The sequence below is a fragment of the Patiria miniata genome, unplaced genomic scaffold, assembly GCF_015706575.1.
Source record: "Patiria miniata isolate m_02_andy unplaced genomic scaffold, ASM1570657v1 HiC_scaffold_7, whole genome shotgun sequence".
NCBI classification, from domain to species: Eukaryota; Metazoa; Echinodermata; class Asteroidea; order Valvatida; family Asterinidae; genus Patiria; species Patiria miniata.
The window spans coordinates 6,818,312-6,830,219 of record NW_024037074.1 but is presented as its reverse complement, the minus strand read 5'-3'; the positions used below and the strand labels follow the sequence as shown (position 1 = coordinate 6,830,219).

At 39.6% G+C, this 11,908-nt stretch overlaps 1 protein-coding gene across 1 annotated transcript; it reads left to right on the top strand.

The window, feature by feature from the left end:
* The first annotated feature begins 3,203 nt into the window (after positions 1–3,203).
* LOC119744394 (forkhead box protein L2-like) lies at positions 3,204–5,040 on the top strand. The gene has a single exon (XM_038220303.1). The coding sequence runs from the start codon at positions 3,752–3,754 to the stop codon at positions 4,865–4,867; it is 1,116 nt and encodes a 371-aa protein (XP_038076231.1). The 5' UTR covers positions 3,204–3,751; the 3' UTR covers positions 4,868–5,040.
* The last annotated feature ends 6,868 nt before the right edge of the window (positions 5,041–11,908 follow it).

The window sequence follows — 11,908 nt, the reverse complement described above, 5'->3', positions numbered from 1 at the left end:
CAGAAACAAACCTCTTTTCACCAAATCTGTCATTTCGAAGATCCTGCAATCCCCATAAAGAGTGCGATCACTTCCCCGTGGTCCAGATGTTCGTTTAAACTTGAAAGAATTCCGATTAGTTTAACAGTCGTCGAGACGAGTCGCTCAAGCAAAAATTATTTTTTCACCTATCACCAGTTGCAAGAGATTTTGTTGTTGGTGAGCTACGTTCCCAAGGGGGCGCTATTTACGTTCTGGGAATCAACTTGATCGTGGCATTGAACCGGGGCGATTTGTTATAGCAAAGCGGTGTCCGTGCAAACTTTTTTTCACCTCTTGTCTTTTTCAAAATAACCTTGACATTTCCGAATTGTTGATTTGATTAACTGAACGAAATACCAGTTTTTAAGTGTTTAAATCCGCCGGGTGTACTTTTCTGGCCACCCAGGCACTTCATAATCCTCCCATTTTTTCCCCACAAATGTCAAAAACAAGGCCTCTCTGAAGGCCATTTGATTTAGAGGAATTAGAGCCAAGTCTCAGTTTTGCTAGAATTCTGGCAAACCCTCAAATAATAAACTATCATCCCAAATGCTAGCCACTATACTAAACCTAGTTAGACACCCATTCCCTTTTGACAAGGATGCCGATCCGACTCAAAACTTCGGTACGGGAAGGGGGGGGGGAGGCAACCAATCAGTGCAAATTCGAAAGGGGTGGGGTGGGGAGGGGTGGGGTGGACCTCGTTTCACTCTATAGGGGTAATGCTTGTGGGGGTTAGCTTAGTGCCCCACTCACTCCGGCTACACCCAGGACTTTGGCCTATACTCATTGACTTGGCTCTGTGAAACTCCTCCTAGATGCAAATACTAACTAACAACCCCTACCGAGTTTTAATGACTGGAGGACTGAACAATTTAATAGAATGGCCAGCATGTACATCAGATGTGGCCCAGCTTGCTACAACACCCAAGCGCTTCTGTAAACTACTTGGTTTACAAAACCTTAGATTTAATTGATGTTTCATTTTCTGCATGTTTGATTTTGATGGTCGGTTTATTAAGAACACAGACTGGTAGTATGGTAATACACATTAATTTAATGTACACGTATATACGGTGAAAACTTGATAAGTCAAACCTCAAGGGAACAGGTTCCGAAATTTGCAGGGTTTTATATATCATTGTTCTACTACTCAGTGAAGGCAATGGATTTTTGTTTGACTTAACAGGTGTTTTGAGTTATCATAGGCTAATCCAGATTTCGCTGTATGTACGTTTGAGATGTGAACTGGCCACAGTAGAAACAGAAAAGTAGAAACAGAAAAGAAGAAACATTTGTGCCACCAAACACTTGGTCCTACTCAAAAGCATTCCTTCACACCTTCGTAATATGAATGCATAAAAAGTACATAACGCTTTGTTTTTTGGCTCTCTGCAAGTAAACAACCTCAATGGCCACTGAATTTTACATGTGTGGCACATTTTTACAAAAATAGCATATTGGCACAGAGGGCCAGGAAGTGGTACAACGTGGTTCATGTGCGTCTGGCCTTTCTAAACAGCGCCCTCAATTTCGGAAGACATTTACGGGTACTGATGTATTTTTCACCGCCGTGTATTACAATAACGTCCAGGTGGATAATTTTTATAAACTGTACATGCCAAAATCGATCATGAGAAATGTCCATGATCATGAGTAAAGAAGACAAAACAACTTACCCATTTTTCAGAATTTTTTTCGGGCTGACGTTCAACCGCGCCGGATGACTTCGGGAGAAATGTTCAGCGCCCTCTCGTGGTACGTTATTGCTGGCGTGATGCTGCCCTCTAGCGGTGTGAATGGTCACAGCTTTTCTTTTCCACAGCCATCGGCTCATCAGTAATCTGCACATTACTTCTTGTGATAGACATACTTCTATTATCAGGAAGGCAAGTTGACAAAGTTGAAGAAATTGATCCAACTCTCTAAGAATGAGAAAATGTTTAAGAAAGAAAGTATTACAAACGAAAATCCACATTTTTGGGCAGTGTCTCTTGAAGCAATTATAGGCCTAAAAACAATCTTCTATATTCACGAATATCTCAGAGACCATGGCCGAACAATAAAGTTAGCATTATTTTGGAAGAATTGATCACTTTGCAAGTGTAAACAAGGGGTAGTGCCCTTCATCCATCAGGTTGGGGGGGGGGGGGGGTTGGAACTCCACCAAATGATGCCTTAACGCGTGGTTACCTGTGAAAGAATGCAATTCAACACAACCCCAATTCTCACAAATGACCCAGGTGGAATGCCAACTTCCAAAGTCATTTCCGATGGCACGTGCGTCTACTGTAGATCTTGAATTACAGCCTTTGGCACTGAAGAGCTAACATCAACATCTTGAACAAACTGTGAGACCACAAAAAAGTTGAGACAGCCAAACGCTAGGGTGTCTCATTATTGTGGTGATGTTGGGGGTTTACTTTTTTCAAGTTTGGCCAGCTTTTATAGACCACTCATCGCTTGAATCCGACTTTCTGGGCATGTTAAGTAAACAGATTATAAACAAAACATAATAAACAAAGCAACCATTACCTCACTAATATTGTATTGATCAAATTGTCAATTTTTGCAGTAATATTTGGTCAAATGTGTAGTTCATTACTTATGATCCATTATTTTCATTCAGGGCAGGGCCGATTTACAGCTGCATAGCTGCGCCCCTCTCCTTTTTGAAGATGTTCGCATCGGTAACTGCTCGTTTGTTACCCTCGACTTTTAGCACAATTCCCGGTCTGTTGTGTCTGCGGTGACGCGACGTTGACCGAGCAAAGCAAAGTCTGGCACCCCAACTTGAAAATTTATCTGGATCCAATTTCGGAGAGGAGTCCACATTTTTTTTGGAACCAGCCACCACCTTTGATAAACATCCACCAAGCTTTCCAAAACAGAGTTCTGTTTTCAAAACAGAAATGGTAGAAGGCAAGAGTTTTCGTCGTGGGAAGAAGTTTTTTCCTCCGGAATTTATTGGTTAAAGGCTGCATGGAACGCGAGTGGCCAGAATCATGTTTGAAAACAACATATTGGGTTGGTTTGGTAACAATGTAAAATATTCCAGAATGAATTGGAAAACAGATTTTAAGGCGTGACAAAAGATAGCTCAAAAATATATACTGCACTTCATTTTTCAAGAACTGGACAGTAAAAATACGAGGTCCGGAGGGAAGGTAGTAACAGTGTTACCCAAGTGTCGTGATGTAAGTTTGACGTCACATCGTGAGCCGTGTTTTGATTGGCCAATTGCAAACGCTATTGAGGTTTATGGGAAACATCAAATTATATAAAATTTCAGAATGGAGAACTTTGTAAGGAGTTAACAGGTTAACTGTGATGCAATTTCATGGAGTGAAAATGAAGTGTCAGGTGACGATTTTGTTCCAGCAAACCAACTTGACATTTGATCCTTGACCAAAAGCAGATATCTTGACAGATATCAGTGTGTCACTCAACAGCCCATCAACCAAGCCTTACCCATGATTTGGGTGCAACTTGTGTTGATCTGAGAAGAAAGAAACAGCGCCGTTTTAAGGTCCTTCAACGCGGTGCGACTGATTACGGTCAGGCCTGGCGCCAACAAGTAAAAGATTTTCACGGAAACAGCTAGTCATTGGATCTGTTTGACACCAAAGTGAACTTTCCATAGCCACCATTGTTGGCCACTGTCGGGAAAACAAGGGAAAGCGAGTTGAGTGAGAAATCCAACACAGGGGAGTTTCAAAGTTTGCTGAGGATGGACCTATATCATCACCATCTTCACCATCATGAGGCTAGGCCCTCCCTGCTTCGCAGCATCCCGACACCAGCGGGTTACTCCTCGGGGTGCGGCCCGGCAATTAAGAGTGAACCCCGGGAGACCGTGGCAGCACTAGCACCGCTCGGTAAGTGCAACACTCGTAACAGCGACGGACCGGACGCTGAGCGCAGTTGCGGTACCAGCGTCATGGAGGATTTGACGGTCAAAGGAGGAAGCAAGGACACGGTAGTGAAGCAAGAGCCGGGCGACGGAGCGGACGATAAGCCGGACCCAGCAGACAAACCTCCGTACTCCTACGTTGCCTTGATCGCAATGGCCATCAAGGAGTCTCCGGACAGGCGTCGAACTCTCAGCCAAATCTACCAGTACATCATCAACAAGTTCCCGTACTACGAGAAGAACAAGAAAGGATGGCAGAACTCCATCAGACATAACCTGAGCCTCAACGAATGCTTCATCAAGATACCGAGGGAGGGCGGAGGGGAAAGGAAGGGGAACTTCTGGACTTTAGACCCGGCTTATGATGACATGTTTGAGAAGGGTAACTACAGAAGACGCCGCCGGATGAGACGGCCACACCGAAGCCTTGATCTTGCGATGCTGGACAAGCCTTATCTGAGCTCTGATCCACAGTACCCCTACCACTTGACAACAAAATACCTCCACCCTTCCTATACCAACTGGGGCATGGGACACCACCAACCGCCCGTCAGCCAGTCCCCTCCTCACTACACCTACACCTCTTGCCAGGTAGCTGCAGCAGCAGCGGCGGCCGCCGCGGCCAACACGCCCCGAGGAATGCCGCTCGGCCACGGCGTGGCTTCGCCTCAGCTCCCGGTGACCGTCCCAGCCGTGCAACCGAGTCACCACTACGGGCAGATCCACCACCAGCCAGTGGCGTTTCCCAGCCCCGTAGGATCGCCGTATTCGACGGGTGCCCAGGTGGCTCCAGTGCCCGCCATGGGGCCGGGAAGTCCCGGGCCGAATACCGGCGGTTTTGAAGACGGCGGGCTTGCTGTGAGTTTCTCGACATCATTTGCTAGTTACCACACACCATGCAGACGACAACCCGATGGACTGCCGTACTACTAAAGAGGAATACCTTTCGAGAAGTTCGCAAAGTAATCAAATGCTCGTTAAATATGAAAGAAAAGGAAAAGAAACCAGGTACCAAATTTTGCATTAAAACCAAAACGAAATGACGATTCTTTTCAATGATATGTACAACTAGCCTGGAAGTATCCATAGCAATGTTTTTGTAAAAAAAAATAATATGTTTTTCCCCTTTTTCCCCAAGAAACTCATTTGGTACGTGAAAAGTAATCCAAACATTCTCGAGAAGTAAATAAAAAGACTAACTCGCCTTTGGGATGTTTTTTTTATTTGATAAATAGGCCTAACATTTCGTGGTTTACAACTTTACAAATGTGTCCAATAGCATGACCCCTTAAACACATTTTAGGAAAAACACAGAAAGTGTCACACATTTAGGTCATTAAATTCATTGGGCATAATAGTTTATGAACAAAGCGGTTTGTTTGAAAATATTTATTCACAAAGTTGTGAATGCTTTTGAGCGGTTGAAAAACATCAGGAAATTCAAAATACCATCGACAAGTTGTTTAAATTTACTATTCCGGTTAGTATAAGGACGACAAACGCAGTATGGAGGTATGTGCATTGATTTTAACACTTGGTTGGGCATTAATCTTTGTTTGGTTTTACCGTTTTCTTGTATTTTGTTGAGTAGATGTTAGTTTTAAAATTATACAGGGTGGTGCAAAAAGAAGGAAACCCACTATTGACAGCAATTTTCACCTACTTGTTCAGCATATTTCAAAAATTCAATTTATTGGTATTAAAATATTGATATTTAACCATATATTTTTGACGGAAAAAAACAAGCGATTACAAATGCATTTTTTGTCTCTTTAAAAGTTTCATGACTGTGTCAAATCTGTTTGTCCACGGACGGCTTTATTCCATCCGCTTGACTGAGCTCCGGAGCTTGAATTGAAGACAAAAAAACACTGCACTAGACTTACACGTGGACAACAGTAATTTTGGTGACTTGTAGTATTCAAATTAACATAATAGCATTATTCTTGTGATTTTTTAAAAGACTTTTTCACCACGTATGGTTGAGGAGCTATACTTATACATTATTAAAAAAAGCAGCTCAAATAAGTTAAGTAAGTAGGTTAAAATTCCTGTCAAAAGTGGGTTTCCTTCTTGTTACACCGCCCAGTATAACGTTTTGGCCACTGAATGCGAAAAGGTAAAAGAACCTTATATGTTATAGCTACTTTAATGATGTGTGCCCCGTGCACTTCAAATTTTGTTTTCTCTCCTAAAGACTTATTTTAATTTGTTTGTTTTGATTCAACGGAAGTTTTTCTCCCCGATTTTGGGGCGTTTGCAGCCCTCTGATTAATGGCTTTCATTTTGCGCACCTTTGAAGTCACCATTAAGAGCTGAATGATTGTCCGGCAGACAATGATTCGAATATGTTAAGAACTAATTAAATATTAAACGTCGGTGGATTTTTTTCGTTCGATGTCTCATTCAAAAGTAAATATTGCCAGGAAAACAGCAATTTGAAAAACAAAATCTATATAGCACGGGGAATGCATTTTAAACCTATTTTGCTTCAAAGAAGGAAACCCACTTTTGACAGGAATTTTAACCTACTAACAGAACTTATTTCAATTTTTTTTGTATAATGTAGTGAAGTATAGCTCTTCAACCATACATGGTGGAAATATTTTTTTGAAAAATCACAAGAATAATGTTATTATGCTAATTTGAATACAAGTCACCAAAATCACTGTTGTCCACGTGTAAGTCTAGTGTAGTGTTTTGTCTTCAACTCAAGCTCCGGAGCTCAGTCAAGCAGATGGAATGAAGCCGTCCATGGACAAACAGGTTTGGCACATGAAATTGTTAAACTACATGTACCACATGTACCATTTTCAATAATTTTTTCGTCACTTATGTTTAAAGATCAATATTTTAATACCATTAAATGCATTGTTAAAATATGCTCAACAAGTAGGTGAAAATTGCTGTCAAAAGTGGGTTTCCCTCTTTTTGCACCACACTGTACACATTACAAGGCTATTCACTCATATATCACAAACCGATGATGCATTGTAACACTTAACAGTACACAAATAAATCTGACAAACTTGCTAATTGCTTAAAGATGTTTGATATGAAAACTATTAAAACATTATATCCTCTTGACGAAAAGATTAAACATAAAAGAATAAACTTTTATGGTAAAGCAACTTATCAACTGTAAGCACTTTTCCCGTTTTTTTATTGTAAATTCTTCATTATTTTCCATCGATTCGCAAGTATTTATCTCGGGAAATCCCCTACCTAAATGGATTTAAATAACTATATTATGCTATTACTGAAATTAGGATATATAAATACATTTATAATATTTTTCTTTAGCATGCGTGGAGATTTTGTAAAGAACCATTAATCAAAGTAGGCCTATGTTTGTCCAATTATTAGCACTTGTTTCATGAAAATCATTTTAATATGCATATAGCCTAATCGAATGTGTTTGAGTGGTTTGGCTCCAAGATATTGTGTTCGAATTTTTTTTTTTTAAAGATGTTTCTATCGAGTTTTATCGTATATGAACATTTGAAATGAGATTGATAATTTTTAGGTGAAATCTTGTTTTCATCAACATGGAAACAAAGGGATTTATCCCGATTTTTTTTAAGCCGTTCTATCACTGAAAGTTAATTTAAAGATTAAAGTTCAGGGCTTTCCGAAATTCCACTTTTAAATGCGAGATGGTATTTGCGGATTATTCCTGAATTTAGAAAACAAATTCCACTTCGGCTAATAACGGCAATCGGAACGATTATTGTTGACTGTCTGTGAACGACACGGTGTTACAACATGGCGCACTATCTGTTTCATGGACAGTACTTCCGCATAAAATACCCTTTGTCTTCGCAGCAGTGTGACTATTGTGTGCACATTGTATTGTCTAGTCAAATATCACATCACGAGCAATCCATTATTTTCTGTATAATAATTTAGTAAAAACTGCATAAATATTAACTGAAACATTCATTATATGTAGGATTAGTACAAAGCACTGACAGCCCAAACATTGTTGTTGACTTCGATTCACATTGAACATTTTGTACACAAGGAATACGCCCTATCTTTTTTATGACACTTTGGCACTTGATAATTCCTATGATTATTTTTAGCATTAAACACCAGTTGTCTATTGTATATTCTTGAAATCAGAATGATTCGATTCACATATCACTATCAGTACCATATTTTTGTAGACTTCTCTTATACATACTATGCGTTACAGTTGTATCTGTTTAGAATAGATCACACACGGAACGATATTGTTTTGAAATGTTGGCATATGTTAATAAATATCTAACTTCTTGGTTAATTTGTCACTTGTATACAAACTTGTGTGTAAAATTTGTTTCAAACGTTAGGGCACTGCCTCAGTTAAAGCATTGAAAAGTCATTACAAACACTGATGGATACTAAACATCCGTTATTGTAAAAGTTAACTTTCTATGTGATTTGGCCAAATTATATTGTATTTTGAAGTGGTATATGTTTTCCTGTTTTCAGCTTTGGTTTGTCTCGCCTATGGTAACAACAGTGTCCTGTGCATTATGTCTAATGCTTTATTTTCCTTTTGATTTGACGCAGTTTACTTGGCGTTGTGCCAAACTGCCCGGAAGTTTGCACTGTGTCGATTATTACGGTCTTTTTTTTTGGCATGGTTTCTCAAAATGCAGCTTGGACCATTAAAACACGAACAAAATTTACTCAAAATATGCACTTAAAGGCAAGTAGGATCATAGATTATGCATTTATCAGGCATGCAACTTTTCCTCGGATCAGCTGATTTCCTCTTTTTTTACTTCCCATGTGTGCCATTGAAAATAGAAAAACACTGTACAAAGTCTGGGAAAAATTTGAATTTCCTCTTTTTTTGGTGATTTCCCAGTTGCATGCCTGATTTATCCCCTAAGCAACCCACCGAATCATTACCAAAAAGCTCACTTTGATTAAACATCTTAAACCTGTATTTGTAAGTGAAATTATTTCGCCATTTAGAAGAATTCAAGAAATTAGGTGGTTCCAACGATCAGTCAATTTGATTTTTGCAAATAAAGAGTGCTATTGACGAAATGGTGTTTCGTGATCAAAAAGGTTATGCATTGTTTTCCACGTTTTCTCGAAAAGTGTAAAATCCACTGAGCTAGAAATTCAACAGGTTAGGTTTTAAACTTTCTTCTTTGGATTTTGAGTGGTGTAACACTGGAATCGTACAAAATGCATGAAAAGCAAATGAGCCTTTAGCACAACACTGTCTGATTCCCCAGCCGCGACCACGACCCAGCCTATTGATTTCATTACAGTCAAGTGTCAATCACCCAGCCCGCCAACACAGTCGATGTTTGCTTTCCGTCAAATTAGTGACACAACCATACCATCAACATGAATAATTAGGACCAAGGAACCGACGGGAGAGCGCCCCCTGCTGGTCAGTATGTCATCTCCCGTGACCACGGCGCGTGTTTGGGATACCAAAAGTTTGGCCAAGCCTTGATAACTGATAACTCACACGTAAATGGTCACTTTTGAAGTACTTAAGGATGTTCTTCATGACCTGCAACTGTCTTCAGATTTTGTCAAAGATTAAAGGCCATCTTGAGACTGATGATCAATGATTGTCGACAACAACGGCAGACCATGAAGCTATAAACATGTGTTTATAGCTCCATGGGCAGACTAACGATTTTAAAGGTCTGCAGTGTGGTGGAATAGCCTTTGGTCATAATTATCACATTTTGTCCAGATATACATTTTCTTACTGCATTTTAAAGAAAGCACAGAATAATTCCTGTCTGTTCGTTGTCTAGACTAGAGACACCGGCCGCCAATCACCGTGTTTGACAACAGACGCGTGCAGGGAGCGGCACCCCGCCGTGCATGACGGCCGAGCGACGGACGTACGGACCGGACGAAATGCAGTGCATTTTGGTCTGTCAATTTCAGTACCTTGTCACTTTAACGACATGAAAATGTCCATAGGAAAAGTTTTTTTTTTTTTAAAGGGTGCTCGAAAAGTAACTTCAAGAGTTGAAAACGTTGGTGTTCAAAGCACAATACTGTCAATAAGCCTACTTGTTTCTAAAAAAATACTTTTCGTTGGGAATTACACCTGAATTCATGAAAACATGGACAAACTTGTATGGTGCGGAAATGACGATGGAATGGTATAAAACCAGCTATCTAAGATTCACGAAGAATGGACTATCGTGTAGTTTAGGACACCTCTTATATCTGCTTATGTTTTACAAGTTCCGTTCATGAATCAAAACCCTGCCCTCTTTCCACAAATAAGCTAGCTGATATTCAACATGGTATCTTAGTGAACTATTTAGAAGATTCCAAACACATGAAGAGACTTTCCAGCTTGTATCATAGCCAAATGTTTAGGTATTAAGTCCTAAAACATAACAGTGTCTTTTCGTTCTCTTCTGTGAAACAATCTTGGAGGATTCCGTCATGGTGGAACGGGGTCCTGAACTACACGACTGCCTAAGAATAGCCTACTTTACCTTTAAACCCACGTTTTCAGCTGAAACTCCCTTTAATGCAGGTTTCATGACGAGCAAGCACGTGTCCCCGCCCTCTCACTAGATTCATTTTTCACCGTGAACAATTGTTGTGAGTTGTTGGCCAAAACAATCTCCACTTTTTAAAAATTGGCGGTTCAGTCGAGGTGACAAGGTCACGGAAACTTTGCAGACGAAATCGCTGGTGCTCGTTTAAATTATGTGCGCAGAATAAAAGGGAAGTGAAAACACGACAGGTACCCTGACGACATTAACGGAGATGTCTGTAAGTCCATCTAAGGTAACAGACCACACGCCAACCTTCTCAAGTAACCAATCAAGATGAAGAGATATTTTCTACAACAAATGCTAGCTGTTTGATTGGATGATTCAGTTTGTAATATACTTTTGTTACTTCACGTATGGGGGGATTTGTATGTTTTTAAATTTTTTTAGGAAAGGCTATATTTTTAAACGAAAATTAATTTCATATTCAGAAATCTGTTTTTAAGTTTGAATTTTGGTTTGGATATTGGCTTGTCAATAAGTAGTCCTTTATCGATTTTAAAACTTGCATTTTCTCTCTTTTCTCTTTTCTTTGTCACATTATCAATAAACCACGAAACTCCAAAATTGATAAAGTATTCGCGCCTACATACCAGGTTGTGACATTAAAGAAATATTTCTCCTTACAGGAAGAAAACATTTTCACAAAATTTCAAAACATCTCTCACAAGATCTGTCAAACAAGTTCTTTATCGGCTTGGTTTCCACAATCTAGATTCATTTTCTTTCGAGTGATCACAAAATGAGAAATTTGTTTTGAAACATTTCACTGTAACAAAATATTCGTGTGTAAATACCTGGAATAGTGCTCAAGGGAACGAACCAACATTAATGTTTGATTTATGTTATCCGAATGCTGTCAAGATCTCGGCTGTAACAGCACTGGAGTACATGCAGATCTGTTTCATTTGTTTTGTTCATAACCAATGAAACAAAAAAGACGAGGAAAAGTTGGTCCCTGGGCATACAAAATTCTGTCCCATTGATCCAGAACGGCTATTCACTGGAAGTCTTTTCATGCAACTGGTCAACATAATGGGCCGGATTCAGCCTTTTTATTGGTATTACAGGGTGAACCTATACAATAGCACTGCCCGGCTCTTTTCACCAGTGAGTCTCTACAACCAGTCTAATTCAAAAGTGACAGTCACTCAGTGAATCAAATTCAGTCTGTGTGATAGGTACCAGGCTGGCATTACTAAACCTGTGAATCGATTTACGAATAACAGCGGACATCTAAGATTTTGTTTGTATTTTCTTTTAATAATTGACATTTCAAACATTCTCAATTACATGATTAAAACAAAAATATCCATTTCATAGATGTTTGGTGGTGATTTCAAGCAGAAATACACCAATTAAAATGAAGCCTATAACCCTTGAAAAAAAAAAGAAAGAAAAAAAACATTTACTGTATTTTTTTAACCTTAAG

Coding starts and splice junctions, on each gene's coding strand:
- LOC119744394 (XM_038220303.1), top strand. CDS start 3,752: ATGGACCTATATCATCACCATCTTCACCATCATGAGGCTAGGCCCTCC.